Source organism: Canis lupus, chromosome 15, assembly GCF_048164855.1.
Source record: "Canis lupus baileyi chromosome 15, mCanLup2.hap1, whole genome shotgun sequence".
Classification (NCBI taxonomy): domain Eukaryota; kingdom Metazoa; phylum Chordata; class Mammalia; order Carnivora; family Canidae; genus Canis; species Canis lupus.
Genome location: NC_132852.1, coordinates 28,096,676 through 28,112,830, shown reverse-complemented (window position 1 = coordinate 28,112,830; position 16,155 = coordinate 28,096,676). Strand labels below are relative to the sequence as shown.

The window sequence follows — 16,155 nt, the reverse complement described above, 5'->3', positions numbered from 1 at the left end:
ACCTCATGAGAAAGGAATTACTTACTGTCGATCCAGAAATTCTGAGTAGAAAAGGCAGCTTTCTGTCACATATCTTAGGAAATGAAAATAAAAATTGTATCAGTTCCTCCACCAAATGATTACTATTGCCAGTTGACGCATACCCCCTCTTTATCTAGCATCCTATGGGAAACCGGTTGTTCCCTCCTGAGGAGGGTTTTTCTTGTAGCTTCTGGCACTGATCTTGATTTAGCTTGGTTAAGCAGAGCATCTGTAGAATAGGCCTGATAGGCTGTTTGGGAAGAAGGAAATGACTTAATTCCAAACGAAGCATTTTCTGGAATGTTGAAACATGCTATTTTGTGATCAGGCAATTCCACTATCACGATTCCACTATCCTGGTTAAGTTGCCTAGATTTGCTTGTCCATACATAAATGTGTCATGGCTTCAGAAGCTTGCCCGCAATCCCCAGATGGAGCCCCTGGCACAGAGGGTGCCCCAGTCTGAATTCTCAACATCTCTAGCATAGAACTTCATTTTTGAGGTATTTTGTGGTGTTCTTCCATCTGGTTTAAGAAAACAGAAGCATTGCATTTTCCTCCGTTGGCCAGAGTGTTTCTCTTTTTGCCTCCACTTCCTTCACCTTTATCCTTTTGTCTTTCTCAGACTTTTCTCCCTCTTCTAGACATAAAATTCTTCAGTGTGATTTCATTACAAATGAGGAGGACTTTCTCAACTCCTGGGGACAGAAATGTAATGTTTTTCCCTGTGGAGGTGATTTGCACATGTTTTTTGGTCCCTGGATTTGGGCCCAAGATAGCATCTTTTATTTCTTCTTATGGTATGCTTCCTTCATTGAATGGCAACCGCCTTACCTAAGGATCAATGAACAGAAATTCTACAGAAACTCAGACATTAGAGAGCTGTCTTGGGATCAGCAAACTTAAAATCCAAATCCTCCGTAGAGAAATGGGAAGAGCTTATACGTTGCCACAGGTGTTTTTCTTTTATCACGAGAACAGACTAATGTTGCGGTTCCTTCTCCAGTCCCATATAGAAATCATCCATGGCCATGCGGCATTCACGTGTGATTCTGAGCCCACAATAGAGGTCAATGGGAACAAATACACTGCCCCTCACATCCTGATTGCCACAGGCGGCGTGCCCTCCCGTCCTCAGGAGAGCCAGATCCCTGGTAAGTCTTGTTGTTAATAGTCAAGCGGAGTTTACTGTTGTCTTTAACCTATTACAGTCCATGCCAGGGGATCTGTCTGAACCAGTTCTTTCTCTTGGACAAGGCCACACGGCCCTGAGAGGTCTCTGCAGAACCGAAATGTAATTGGCTTAACTGGTGCCCAGCATTGGGACTGAGAAAGGTATCTCTTCCAGCTCCAAGCTCACACTGACTACAGGTAACACAAGGAGAAAAATCAGGGAAGAGTCTCATCCTTTCCTTCTCAGCATGACAGATCACCTGCCTGAGTTTGTCACATGGGTTGTTATTTGTTAGACATGTTCTGTAGTTACTATTTTGTTCAAGAAGGTGAAATCTTGTAGGGATGTAACTTAATGACTTATTAAGCCTTCTTTGTATGCATAGTTTTCTCATATAGAGAATGATAAAATTAAAGCAGTAAGGAATTCCAGATAGTCATATTTGCTGTTACATTTTATGCACACAGGGATAAACCATGAACATACTACCTTATTCTCACATAAGAAACGTGGTTCATGGACAGTTGCGTGGCTCACTGGTTTAGTGCCACCTTCAACCCAGGGCGTGATCCTGGAGACCTGGGATCGAGTCCCACGTCGGGCTCCCTGCATGGAGCCTGCTTCTCCCTCTGCCTGTGTCTCTGCTTCTCCCTCTCTCTCTCTGTGTCTCTCATGAGTAAATAAATAAAATCTTAAAAAAAAAAAAGAAAGAAACATGGTTCATGTCTTTCTCCCTAACTAGATTATAAGGTCTTTTTTTGAGTGTATATGCATTTATGTATTTTGTTCCCTTGGGGGAGAGGATCCAAAAGTTTTCACTAGCTTTTTTTTTTTTTTAAGATTTTATTTATTCATGAGAGAAACAGTGACAGAGAGGCAGAAGCACAGGTAGAGGGAGAAGCAGGCTTCATGCAGGGAGCCCGATGTGGGACTTGATCCCAGGTGGATCACACCCTGGGCCGAAGGTGGCGCTAAACCGCTGAGCCACCGGGGCTGCCCAGTTTTCACTAGCTTTTAAAAGGGTTTCATGACTCCCAAAAGGTCAAGACCAACTACTGTAAAAGACAGTAAGATACTGTTCTCAAGTACCTTAAAAATTAATTGGGAAGATTGATTGTTAAGTGAAAAAATTAAGGTGTGGAACAGTGTGTATAGTATGCTACAATTTGAGTCTTTTTCAAAAGGGGAAGAGACTGTACATACGCACCAGGATATCTCTGGAAGGATACTCAAAGCCCTGTCATGCTGACTCCCTCTAGGGAGAGGACTAGAGGTCGGGGGTGGGAAAGATCTATGCTTTTCACTAGATGTTCTGTTGTGCTTTTTGAATTTTTAAAATATATACATTTATTAATTTAAAACCTAGAATAACAAATGAAAAGAAATAATAAAAGGTATGTGCCCCCAGGTTATTTCTAAACCATGAGGCTTGGGGTGCTCACAGATGGGACAGATTACTATGGAATGGTATAAACCAAAAAGACTTCCCAGAAAAGGGGCTGGAGTGATATGTGCTGAGGAAGAGGAAGACTGAAAGAGCCAGTGGGTAATAAAGATGTCTTCGAAAAATATCCAGCCGATTCAACCAGTTTTTCCAGCATTGACGTTCTGGGGTCGCATTCACTAAGCTGAAACCAGAAGAGGTTAGGGCCAAATTGTAGAGACTTACAAAGTCAAATGAAAGAATCTCTGTAATTCATGACAACTGGGTCAGATAACTAACTGGTGGCTTATAAATAGGCTTGTGTCAAGATCTTAAGTGATAATTTTAGAAAACTAATCTGACAGTGACTCACAGAGGATGGAGATCGGTATAGAAAGCTGTGGCTGTAGAATGTACAGGAGGTGATGATATGGTTCTGAACCCCAGCGTTAGCATCTGACCTGTAAAGGAGAAGCTCAGATCTGCAGCCGGTCACTGAGCCACTGCTAGGGGCCAGCCCTTAGCAAGGAGAACAGGCGTAACAGCCTCAGAAGGAAGAATCTGCTACTGTATACTTTTTTTTTTAATTTAAAAAAATTTTTTAATTTATTTATGATAGTCACAGAGAGAGAGAGAGAGAGAGAGAGAGAGGCAGAGACACAGGCAGAGGGAGAAGCAGGCTCCATGCACCGGGAGCCCGATGTGGGATTCGATCCCGGGTCTCCAGGATCGTGCCCCGGGCCAAAGGCAGGCGCCAAACTGCTGCGCCACCCAGGGATCCCCTGTATACTTTTTTTTAAAAGTATATTCATCCCCTCTGAAATCAGGATGTGTCCTTTATTTTTTATTTTTTTAAAGATCTATTTCTCTTAGAGAGGGAGAGAGAGAGAGAGCACAAGTGGAAGGGCCAGGGAGAAGGAGAGAATCTCAAGCAAACTCTGCACTGAGCACAGAGCCTGATGTGGGCCTCAATCTCACGACCCCGAGACACGACCTGAGCCAAAACCAAAAGTGGGATGCTTAACCGACTGAGCCACCCAGGCGCCTCTGATAAGTCATTTAATCATGGCACCTCGAATTTGGTAAAGTGCAACATTTTTATTAATTGATGAGATATTGTGGGGGTCACTGAGAGAAGGAATTATAGATTAACACCTCAGGATTTCACTTGGGTTATTGGTTGGAAGGTGCTCCATTTAACTCAAGTGATAAACTTGAGAGAGGGAGACAGGACATGAAATTAAGGTTCAGTTCTAAACATAGTGAGTTTGAAGCAAAAGTGGGATTATATAGCAGGGTAGTTAGAAATATGGGACTCGGTGGGGGGGGGGGCACCTTGGTGGCTCAGTGGTTAAGCGTCTGCCTTTGACTCAGGGTGTGATCCTGGGGTCCTGGGATCGTATCCCGCATCAGGCTCCCCACAGGGAGCCTGCTTCTCCCTCTACCTATGTCTCTGCCTCTCTATGTCTCTCATGAATAAATAAACTATTTTTTCTTAAAAGACAAATATTGGACAGGAACTTGGGGAAAAGGTGAAAACTCAAATGTTTGAAAGTCCTCCGCAGTGAGGGGGAAGAGTTGGTTGAAACCTTTGAAGAACACAGAAGAGAGCCAAGGCTGAGCCAAGGGGTTCATGCCTACATTTGAGGGCAGGAGAATGGAGCAGAGCCAGCAAAGTCTCTTCATGAGAATCAAGAAAGTCTTAGTTTTCAGAGAAAGGTAATCAATAGTCATCACTGCTCTTATTTCTAGAGAGAAAACTGAAGTGTGCACTCAGGGAAGACTGGGTTGGCAGCTTCCCAAGTGGAGACTTTGACAAAACTTGTCAAAACAGTGTGTGATGGCAGAGAACGTGTCTGGGTCCTATACAAAATGTTGATATTGTTTTACAAGAGAAAGCTCAGTCTGTGTGATCAGTATTGCATTTTCCTACATAGGTGCCAGCCTAGGAATAACCAGTGATGGATTTTTCCAACTGGAAGAATTACCTGGGTAAGCCGGCTCCCTTTCCAACCTGAGTGTTCGTTCTTCCCTAGTCTCTCCAGCTAACATTTCTTCTACCTTTCCCTCCCAGCCATTAAGTGTGGGCTTTCCTTGAATTTTTATCACCTACTTCTCTTTTTATGACCTTGGGTATCTCATCCACTAATACCCTGTGTGACTTGAGTTGGTCTTTCTTTCTTTCTTTTTTTTTTTTCTTTCTTTCTTTCTTTCTTTTCCTTCCTTCCTCCCTCCCTCCCTCCCTCCTCCTCTCTCTTTCTTTTCTTTTTTAAAGATGTTTTTATTTATTTAGGGGGAGAGAGAGAAAGAGCATGGGCAAGGAGGTACAGAGCAAAAGGGAAAGAAGCAGGCTCTCTGCTGTGCGTGGAGCCTGACACAGGGCTCAATCTCATGACCCTGAGATCACCACCATGAGATTACAACCTGAGCTGAAATCAAGAGCCAGGTGCTTAACTGACTGAACCACTCAGGTGCCCCATGACTCAGACCTTTCATCACAGTTTTTAGGACCAGAATAAATAGAGGGTTAAGTCCTAAAACTCTTCTTTCTTCACCTTAGTACAGCATCAACTGATGATGTGTCTCAAGTAACTGACTCTGTTTCCAAAGCAGCTAGTTTAGGGGAAATCTTCCTAAATGAAGGCTCTGCCACTTTCACAAAAAATAGGTTTTCTGAATCCATCTTTTATGTGTGTTGGTCCAAACAACCTTAGTAAACATCTGTCATAGATTTAGATACTTAGAAAAAGATATACTGAGGAAGATTGTTTCTCTAACATGAAGAAGGTGCCAGTTGCGGGATTTCTAGGTCGGAGGGAGCCTCCTTTCACTCATGATAAGTGAAGACACCTTAGAAGCTGGAGGAGGGATCCTTTTCTTTTGGCCTAGGACTCGCCTTTATCTCCCTCTGAGGAGTTCTCACTCTGGAATCAGTATTACTCAACGCTGCTGCTCCCTCCCTCGGCAGTGCTGCCAACCCAGTATGAGGTCTTAATCCTGTAATTTTATTAAGTGCTTCATGGAGGGTGACTAATAATCCATGTTCATACCTTTATCTTAGTTCACCTGGAGCCACAGATGGTTACTAAGGGGCAAGAGGGCTTCTTTGAGTTCCACAGCGGTGGTGTAAATCTCCCATGAAGGTGCAGGCAATCTTCTGACTTCGAAGAAAACATAGTTGTTTTAGATTTGCTGTCTGCAGGGCATGCAGCTGTGTTAGAGAACAGCTTTTCTTTCCTCATGATCTACTGATCTACCCTGTACTGTTTGGTTTTAGGGTTGAATGATGACACATGTGAGAATGTTTCCAGAAATGTGGTCATGACTCATCATGTTTGGATGATACAAGTCAATCTAGACTCACCCTCATAAAAGCTTCTTTATAGATACTTGTCCATTAAATACTTTAAAATAGGGATCCCTGGGTGGCTCAGCAGTTTAGCATCGCCATCAGCCCAGGGCCTAATCCTGGAGACCCGGAATTAAGTTCCACGTCAGGCTCCCTGCATGGATCCTGCTTCTCCCTCTGCCTGTTCTCTGCCATCTCTCTCTCTGTCTCTCATGAATAAATAAAATCTTTAAAAAAAAAGTATTTTAAAATAAATGATTTAAAAATAGAGTCATTTATTTTAAAATATTTAAAATGCTAGCAACACAAGCTTAATAAGTGAATTTATGCATCTTAGGACCAAAAGACTCTGGGAAATAGGAAATGAATGGACAATATTTTTCTTCTTTTAAGATTTTATTTATTTTAGAGAGAGAGGGTGGGAGTGTGCAAGAGCGGGGAGGGGTGGAGGAGGAGGGAGAAAGATTGAAGCAGACTTCTCACTGAATGGGGAGCCTTGACACAGGGCTCGATCTCCTGATCATGAGAAAGGAGAAGAGGTCAAATATAATAGGAAAGAGTTAGGTAGAGATGGAAGAGCTATTTCATAGTTTATTTAGACTGTGTAGCCATTTCTCTTCAAATCCTGGGTTGTAAAATAAGCTGACTTGTAGCTATTTGGGTTCACACTTTGTCCTCTATCTAGACCAGACCCCTCTGATGGCACAGACTCAACACATGGATGTCTTACCTTTGGAACATAGTAAAGAAAGTTTTTCTTTTTCTTTCCAGATTGGTTACTTCTCATCCAAGCATTGTCATGATGATAGAGCACTCTGTTTGAAGCATTAGAGAACTCCAGCCCCAAACAGGGCGGCTCTGGCTAAGGGGCATTTATGACTCAGGCTGCAGCATAGAAGTAATCCTCATTGCTCTAGGGCCAGGATTGACTTCACCAATGATTCAGACTTTCATTAGCATTTATCTAGTGTTTAAGATGCCTTCTTAGACCGAAATTTATACAGGGAGTCTACTTTTTCAGATCTATCATATAACTTAAAGGGCTTGCTTAGTTGGCCTTTAACCTATTGCAAAGATGGGTAGAATTGAATAGTGATCAAGAATTTCTAGGGCACCTGGGTGGCTCAGTCAGTTAAGTGTCTGCCATTGGCTCAGGTCATGATCCCAAGGTCCTGAGATCGAGTCCCATATCGGGCTCCTTGCTCTAGGGGAGCCTGTTTCTCCCTTTACCACTCCCCCTGCCAGCACTCACTTGCTTGCTCTCTGTCACTCTCTTCGCTCTTTCTCTGTGAAATAATAAAATCTTAAAAAAAGAAGAAGAAGAAGTTCTGAGCAGGGAAGAATCAGGGTAAGTGTTGCCAGTTTTAGTTTTAGGTGCAAATGTTACTCATAAGGAATCATCTCTAGTTTCAAAGGGTTTTTTTGTTGTTGTTGTTTCTTCTCTGAAGAAATGAGACTAAAGAACTTTTTTTCTTAAAGGTTTATATATTCATATGAGAGAGAGAGTGGAGTGTAGGGGAGAGGAGCAAAAGAAGAGTGAGAAAAAAATCTTTTTTAGCAGACTCCACACTGAGTATGGAGCCTGACATGGGGCTCGATCTCACGACCCCAAGGTCACCACCCTGAGATCATGACCTGAGCTGAAACCAAGAGTCAGAGGCTCAACAAGCTGTACCACTCAGGTACCCTGAAGCTGAAGAACTTTTATTTTATTTATTTATTTATTTTTTTTTAAGATTTTATTTATTCCTGAGAGACACATACACACACACACACAGGCAGAGACACAGGCAGAGGGAGAAGCAGGCTCCCTGCAGGGAGCCCGAAGCGGGACTTGATCCCCAGACTCCAGGATCATGTCCTGGGCTGAAGGCGGCGCTATACCGCTGAGCCACCGGGGCTGCCCTGAAGAACTTTTAACAACTAAAAATATATTTCCCTTTCACAAAGAGGTATTTTCTGCATAAAATTGCAATGTGGGGGCAGCCTGGGTGGCTCAGCGGTTTAGCGCCACCTTCAGCCCAGGATGTGATCCTGGAGACCCAGGATCGAGTCCTGCATCGGGCTCCCTGCATGGAGCCTGCTTCTCCCACTGCCTGTGTCTGTGCCTCTCTCTCTCTGTGTCTCTCATGAATAAATAAATAAATAAAATATTAAAAAAAATTGCAATGTGGTATCCAGGATTGCATCCTAGAGCAGAAAAAGGAAATGAAAAACCGGTGAAGTCTGGATAAAGCCTGGAGTTTGGTCAATAGCAAATAGTTTCTTAGTTTTGACAAGTGTATCATGGTTATGCAAGATGTTAACTTGCAGAGAAGCTGGGCAGAGTGTATACAGGACACTACTATACTATCTTTTCAAAATTACTTCAAAATAAGCTTATTTAAAAATATTAACCCTCTCTCTCATTTTAGCCGCAGTGTCATCGTTGGTGCAGGTTACATTGCTGTAGAGATAGCTGGGATTCTTTCCGCTCTGGGTTCAAAGACATCACTAATGATACGGCATGATAAGGTAAATTCTGTCTTTTTCCAAAATTCCCTTTGCTTGACACTAATCTTTTAAAAAAAATCTACCCTGAGAATACTCTCATGTTGTCATTAAATTCTAGGGTGTAGAGTACGTGGGCATCAGCTGGTGTGTGCTGCATGGAACTACGTATAAGCTATTTGATTGGGCCATATGTTCCTCACCAGCTGTCAGTTGATAATGATTTTGATTTGATCAAACTGGCTGGTATTTTCATCGTGAAGCAGTGGATAGTATCAGGTGCCTTAAAAGGAAACAGGCAGGCTTAAATATAAATATTAGTTTAATTGAATGGACTGTCAGGTTAATTTCTTATTCTAGAAATCAATTTCACATGCTCAGAAGGTAGTGTTGGATTAAAAACACTCAGTCAAAAAATTTACTATATTATTTGCATTAAAAGAAAAACATATCAGGGTGGTTCAGTGGTTACACATCTGCCTGTGGTTCAGGGTGTGATTCTGGGATCTGGGATTGAGTCTCACATCTGGCTCCTTGTGGGGAACCTGCTTCTCTCTCTACCTATGTCTCTGCCTCTCCCTCTCTGTGTGTCTCTCATGAATTAAATAAATAAATCCTTTAAAATATAAAAAGAAAAATGTATCAAAGATATTTGCATACCTATGTTCATGGCAGCATGATTCACAATAGCCCAGAGGTAGAAGCAACCCAAGTGTCCATTGACAGATGAATGAATAAACAAAATGTGTATATTTGTATGATGGAAGGACATTTTGACACCTGCTACAACATGGATGAACTTTGAGGACATTATGCCAAATGAAATAAACCAACCACAAAAAGACAAATATTGTGATTCCATTTAATCTGAGGTATCTAGAATAGTCAAACTCATAAAAACAGAAAGTAGAATGGTGGTTGCCAGGAATTGAGGGCAGAAGGAAATGAGGGGTTTAATGAGTATAGAGTTTCAGGTTTGTAAGAAGAAAAGTTCTGGAGAATAACTCATGACCTCCCATCTTTTACCCTGCCTGAGGTTTGTTGCATGTGGATTATTCCAAAAACTTCTCCAAGGCCATGTTCTTGACTTCTTTGCTTAGATAAGGAGATTTTTCCCAACGAGATCTTCCCTTAAATCATATCAGAGTGGAAGCTGCCCTGCAATACTGAAAGGGGAAGGAGAATTTCTGGTCCCAAAACATAATCATAGAAAAAAGACGCAAGCTTGGGAGGAGAGGGACATGGTGAAGAGAGTAGAAGCCTGAAGGTTGCCTGTCTATTTAACTCTAAAACTGGAGTTGCTGAAATCAGACCTAATACATTGGTGGTGATGTAGGAAAATAGATTAAAACTCCACTTACAATATAGCCATGAATGAAGGAAGAGAGAGGAGGGAGGATGCTAATATTTGGCCCCCAAGTTTATAACCTATCTTCAATCAAGTTTTATTACTTTTCCATCACTCATCTCTCAGGTGTCTCTGTTTATATACAGGTACTTAGAAATTTTGACTCAATTATCAGTTCAAACTGCACTGAAGAGCTGGAGAATTCTGGCATAGAGGTCCTGAAGTACTCACAGGTATGGCCGAGTCCGGGGCATGCTTACTACCCTTCATCATCTGAGTGTCTTGAACCACACTTTCTGCTTTTGGTTTCTACCTGGGTGTTTCATAAACAAACACCGTGTCTACCCCAGTCATTGTGTGGCTTTCTAGAGTATTACCAGTTCTTTTCTTTATCCTAAGAAGCTATATTTCTCGATATATTAGTAAAAACAAGGTATAAAAGAATAGAAATCTGGTAGTTGAATTTAGTTAGAAATAAAACTCATGTTTTGTGCTCAAGTGCCTTATTGAACATGCTTATTTTTCAGGAAATAATATTTTGAAATCTATTTTTAAAGTATACCCTTTTGGGATCCCTGGGTGGCGCAGCGGTTTGGCGCCTGCCTTTGGCCCAGGGCACGATCCTGGAGACCCGGGATCGAATCCCACGTCGGGCTCCCGGTGCATGGAGCCTGCTTCTCCCTCTGCCTGTATCTCTGCCTCTCTCTCTCTCTCTCTCTCTCTGTGTGTATTACTATCATAAATAAATAAAAATTTAAAAAAATAAATAAATAAAGTATACCCTTTTGAGTCTGCAAATGGACAGAATTACAGGCCACTGGAGCTGAATTACAGAGTACTAGGGAATCACTAAATTTCAGAATTGTCTTGGAGTAATAATAGGCTTGTAATAACTGCACCCTCAGCAATGGCCTTATCAAGTAAAATAACAAATGTGAAGTTGCTTTGTGAATGTAAAAGTGCTAACCTAGTATTGGGGTCAGAACCCCTTGGGATCTTCACCAAGCTGTGTGCACCCAACTCTTCTGACCCAATTCTCATCCCCTCCCTGTTCTGATTTAGAACATCCAGGAGAAGTATCAATTGTGAGGTATGAGCAAGTTTTCTAGCGATGTTCCTACAGCCCATTTCCTTCCTATACTCCAGTCACCTATCACTGTGCTTATATTTGTAACTTAAATTTTATCGTGGTTTTTAAGAAGCACAGTTTAAAAAACTTGCTTTTAGGCTGAAGCAGTAAGGTGTAAGTTGACACAAGCAGACATTTCTGGCCATCAGGTGGATGATTTAGGGCAACCTAGGAAATGGTCTCAGCTCTTAGGAGTTGTAGTGTTAGTGTCCTTTGGGTAAAAGTGAATATGTCAGCATGAAGGATCTCCACATATAGGATTTGGTGAAGGTTTTTTAAATGTTAAGAATTCTGATTTCTTCTTTGTTCTCCACCTTCTCTCCCTCTCCCCAAATTAACACATTTTATTTGCCAATAGGTCAAGGAAGTTAAAAAGACATCCTCAGGCTTGGAACTGTGCATGATTACTTCAGCTCCTGGTAGGAAACCCACCTTGACCACAATTCCAGATGTTGACTGCCTGCTATGGGCCATTGGGCGGGACCCAAACTCCAGTGGCCTGAATTTAGACAAAGTGGTAAGCTGACTTGATCTAACCAAAACATTCTTTTTTTTTTTTAATAAATCTTTTTTTTTTTTTTTAATGTTTATTTATTTATGATAGTCACACACACACAGAGAGAGAGAGAGAGAAAGAGAGAGAGAGGCAGAGACACAGGCAGAGGGAAAAGCAGGCTCCATGCACCCGGAGCCCGACGTGGGATTGGATCCCGGGTCTCCAGGATCACGCCGTGGGCCAAAGGCAGGCGCTAAACCGCTGCGCCACCCAGGGATCCCTAACCAAAACATTCTTGAATCTGTTAGCATTCCTGTGTTCCCCACCCCTTAGCCCCCTAAACTTTGGTGAGTTCTGTTAGATTTTTTTCTTTTTATTTCATGCATCTAGTTTGTCATCAAATCCCATTATTTCTTTGAAATTAAAAACAAAACAAAACAAAACGATTTTCCCTGTTTAGTGTGGTCACTCTAAATCAAGTCTTTGCACCTCAAATCTAGATTGTCCAGCAGTGCCCTGACTAGCCTCTTCCTTACAGGTTTCCTTTTTACAAGGATACTTGTCTTTTTAAAGTCCTGTAATTATTCCTTATCATCTGCAGCTTTAATCTCGATTGCTGGAGGTGTGTCAATCATCCTGGACATTTGGAGCACTTGGGGATAGAAATGAATGTGAAGCTGATCTACCAGTGTTACGATTAACATTCTTAGTTCTTTTAAAATTTTTTAAAATGTATTTATTTGAGAGAGAGAGAGAATGGGCAGGGAGGAGAGGGAGAAGCAGGCTTCTTGTGAGCAGAGAGCCTGATGTGGGGCTTGATCCCAGGACCCTGGGGATCCTCACCTGAGCCATAAGCAGATCCTTAACTGACTGAGCCACCCAGGTGCCCCTGTTCTTTTGAAAAAAAATTTTTAAAAGATTTTATTTATTTAATCATGATAGATCCACAGAGAGAGAGGGAGAGAGGCACAGGCACAGGCAGAGGGAGAAGCAGGCTCCATACAGGGAGCCCGACGCGGGACTTGATCCTGGGTCTCCAGGATCTGGCTCCGGGCTGAAGGCGGCGCTAAACCGCTGAGCCACCGGGCTGCCCTGTTCTTTTGAATTTTGAAAAAAATTCTACTGTAGTAGCTTGGGGTCCAGATCCCAGAGTTTGATCCAATTTTGAATCTTAGTTCTGTTACTTACCAGTCGCATGGCCTTAAGCAATCAGCTTAATTACTGTTAAGTTTCAATTGCTTCATTTAAGTACAGGAATAAAAATAGTACTTGTCTCACTGGCTTATAGGCTACAGTAGATGATGAGAAAGTACATGCAAAGTAATTAGTTTAGATGCTGGCTTATAATATGAACTCATTCCACGTTAACCATCTACTGTTGTTAATAATGATTTTCCTGATACACTATACTACTCTACAAGTGATAATAGAATTATTTTATGTTTGAGGTTTACATATTTGATGGAACCTCTTGAGCAGTGTGTCACATTTTGATTTGTTCTAAGTAATATTATTGTGTGGATTATTTTTCATTTCATTAAAGGTATTTTTCAGCATTTTAAAAAAGTAAAATATCCAGGGAGATGTTTTTCTTGTTTTTAATCTTCATATTTGGTGAAATTTAATAAAACTTGTTATCTATTTTCCTATTAAAAAAACTAGTCATCCAGATTTTCACCTTTCAAGAGATAACTTTGTCATTGTACAGATATAGGCTTTGGTAGGTCTAGTTTTTTTTCTTTTTTTAAGATTTTATTTATTTATGAGTGACACAGAGAAGCAAGCAGAGACATAGAGGAAGAAGCAGGCTCCTCTTAGGGAGCCCAATGCAGAACTCGATCCCAGGACCCCAGGATCATGACTTGAGCCAAAGGCAGATGCTTAACTGCTGAGCCACCCAGGTGCCCCAGGTCTAATTTTCAACTATGTTTGCTGAATCTTTTAAAACTGAGATAAAAGTTTTAAGTCTTATTCAATGTTAAAATATATTTGTAGGGATCCCCGGGTGGCTCAGCGGTTGGAGCCTGCCTTCAGCCCAGGGTGTGATCCTGGAGTCCCGGGATCAAATCCCACATCAGGCTCCTGCATGGAGCCTGCTTCTCCCTCTGCCTGTGTCTCTGCTTCTCTCTCTGTGTGTGTCTCTCGTGAATAAATAAATAAAATCGATCCACAGAGAGAGAGGGAGAGAGGCACAGGCAGCGGAGAAGCAGGCTCCACAGGGAGCTCGATGCGGGACTCATACAATATATATTTTGTATGATGCAAATGGAATTATTACCATGTGTAGGTCTTGTCAACATATTACTAACCTACTTTAATCCTGTCAACAACTCTTTGAGGTCTAAGGATGAAGAAAGCACATAGATAATAAACAGCCCACCAGACTGTAATTCTATTGACTAGGCAGGATATCTGTATTATTTATCACTATTTAGAGTGAGTAGGTTAATGCCTCATTTGTACTAGAAGCTTAAGTATTTGTTGATAAATCGGCAGTTATACAAGCCTATACTAGCTAGTATAGGCATAGCTAGTAAGTGGCAGAGCTGGGTTTTGAACCTAGGTCTCTCTCCTTCCAAAGGCTGTACTCTTAACCACTATGCTACCTATTTCTACTCTCTGTCTTCTCACATGGGAGTTTATACACATGGAATCTGCAAAGCCACAATGTAATCATGGCACATCTTTTTGGAGCAAACACTGGCCTCAGGAAAAAATTTTGGTAAAGAAAACATCAGTATGTTTTAGAGAGAATACCATATTTCCTTGGATTTTTTAAATTAAAATGGTAAGCCTCAAAGAAACCTGCTTTTAATGATTGCTTCAGGTTGTCCCCGCTAAGTTATGAGTTAGCATGTGAGTTAGCTGCCAGAGGAGTACTTCAGTGGAAAAAGTTTTTTTTTTTTTAAATGTTTTTGTGGGTTTTTAAAAAAATGTTTTATTTATTTATTTGAGAGAGAGAGAGAGGAAGGGAAGAGAGAATCCAAAGCCGACTCCATGCTGAGTGTAGAGTCTGACCCAGAGCTTGATCCCTAAATAGGCAGATCTTGACCTGAGGCGAAACCAAGAGTCAGACGCTTAAATGACTGAATCACCCAGGCGTCCCTTTCAGTGGAAAAAGTTTGAAAGCACTATCTTTGGTGGACTCCACAGTGATAGAAAATAGCACATCTGATAGTTGAGTGTTTCCTTTTCATGTTTCCCTGGTGAGTTGATTTGTATAGCAAAGGCAAGACCTGTTAAATATCTCAAAATTGGATAAAATACCTTTTAAACTAAGCAAAAGACATGAACTTGTCAACTTGTTAAGATGTTTTTTATCTTTTGCTTGAGTGTTGTGGTTTTTAAAGATTCAGGCTGAAGAGGTTCTTGAAATGAAGATCCAGGGATTTGATCTGTCATTTTTCCTAGATATATCAAATACTGACATAACAGCCTTTCACTTTTTTAGGGAATTCAAACTGATGACAAAGGTCATATCATAGTAGATGAATTCCAGAATACCAGCGTGAAAGGCATCTATGCAGTTGGGGACGTGTGTGGAAAAGCTCTTCTCACTCCAGGTACTGTGTCTTTTTCTTGGGTAAGAGAGGCTGTGTGTGTCATATAAAACCATTCAGCTTTTTTCACAGTCAGATCAGCTTAAGCAGAGTGGAAAGGATGAGTGACTTACTGTTGTCAGAATAACAATGTATTGAAATAGCTTGGTACCTGATGTTTTCTGAATAATATTAATTTTTCCTTAGAAGGCTTTTAAAATGCTTTAGTGAAGACTGAGATTGTTAGAGAGATGATATGATCATCTTCTGAAGATTGCTGTAAGAATCTGAGTTACATATGGTGACAGTGGAAGGAAGTGGCTTTGGAAAGAAGTAATTTATTTTATTTATTTTTTAAAATATTTTTATTTATTTATTCATGAGAGACACAGAGAGGCAGAGACCCAGGCAGAGACAGAAGCAGGCTCCATGCAGGGAGCCTGATGTGGGACTTGATTCCGGGTCTCCAGGATCACACCCTGGGCCAAAGGCGGGCGCTCAATCACTGAGCCACCCAGGTGTCCCAGAAAGAAGTAATTTAGAGTGGCATTCTTATATGATTATTTAGTCTATTTTTTGGAAGATTTTAATTTTTATTTGTATATACATATTTTTTAATTTGTTTTTTTAAGTAGGCTCCATGCCCAACATGAGGCTTGAACTCATGATCCTGAGATTGATAGTCACACACTCTACCAAATGAGCCAGCCAGGTGCCCTGATTATTTAGTCTTGATAACGACTGAGATTGACCTATCTCCCCTAATCCTATACCTCAACCTACTTTCTGAGTTAACTGGCACCATTTCAAGCCCTTTGTCCCACTTTTATTACTGTTATCACTCCTTCTGCTTTCACTCTGTACCCCTGTGGTACATATGTCACCAGCCTTTCTAAAATGGCCGTGGGTCTTTCCTCAGAATGGAAACTCCCCCCAGTCCCACACCCAAAGCCTTTTAGTTCCTTCAGGAAGTTCTTTTAACAGTAGCAAAATAACAAGCAACATTTCAAAAACTTGATAACATAATCTAAGAGTCAAAAATGTTATCAAAGTGAAAAAAAATTTCTTATGTATCCTTTTGATACCTTATTTTGGGAAAAAACTGTCATTTTGAAGTCAACAAAATTTTTTTTTAAAGATTTTATTTATTTATTCATGAGAGACACAGAGAGAGAGAGAGAGAGGC

General features: G+C 41.2%; 1 protein-coding gene, 1 long non-coding RNA gene and 1 other non-coding gene across 7 annotated transcripts in view; 1 reads left to right on the top strand and 2 right to left on the bottom strand.

Annotated features, from left to right (window-relative positions):
• GSR (glutathione-disulfide reductase) overlaps window positions 1-16,155 on the top strand; it is a 49,926-nt gene that overhangs the window by 26,794 nt on the left and 6,977 nt on the right. For all 5 annotated transcript variants that reach the window (XM_072776338.1, XM_072776340.1, XM_072776336.1 and 2 more), the window contains 6 exons: window positions 1,028-1,175; window positions 4,556-4,610; window positions 8,382-8,481; window positions 9,952-10,038; window positions 11,293-11,451; window positions 14,882-14,993. In XM_072776338.1, coding sequence (XP_072632439.1) covers window positions 1,028-1,175; window positions 4,556-4,610; window positions 8,382-8,481; window positions 9,952-10,038; window positions 11,293-11,451; window positions 14,882-14,993 — 661 coding nt within the window. The remainder of the gene's footprint in view (window positions 1-1,027; window positions 1,176-4,555; window positions 4,611-8,381; window positions 8,482-9,951; window positions 10,039-11,292; window positions 11,452-14,881; window positions 14,994-16,155) is intronic.
• On the bottom strand, window positions 9,306-11,540 carry LOC140604792 (uncharacterized). Its single transcript, XR_012007600.1, has 2 exons — window positions 10,773-11,540; window positions 9,306-9,623 (listed from the first exon to the last, which is right to left on the bottom strand). It is a non-coding gene; the product is annotated as an uncharacterized lncRNA (long non-coding RNA).
• Window positions 15,611-15,683, bottom strand: TRNAD-AUC (transfer RNA aspartic acid (anticodon AUC)). The gene has a single exon. It is a non-coding gene; the product is annotated as a tRNA-Asp (tRNA).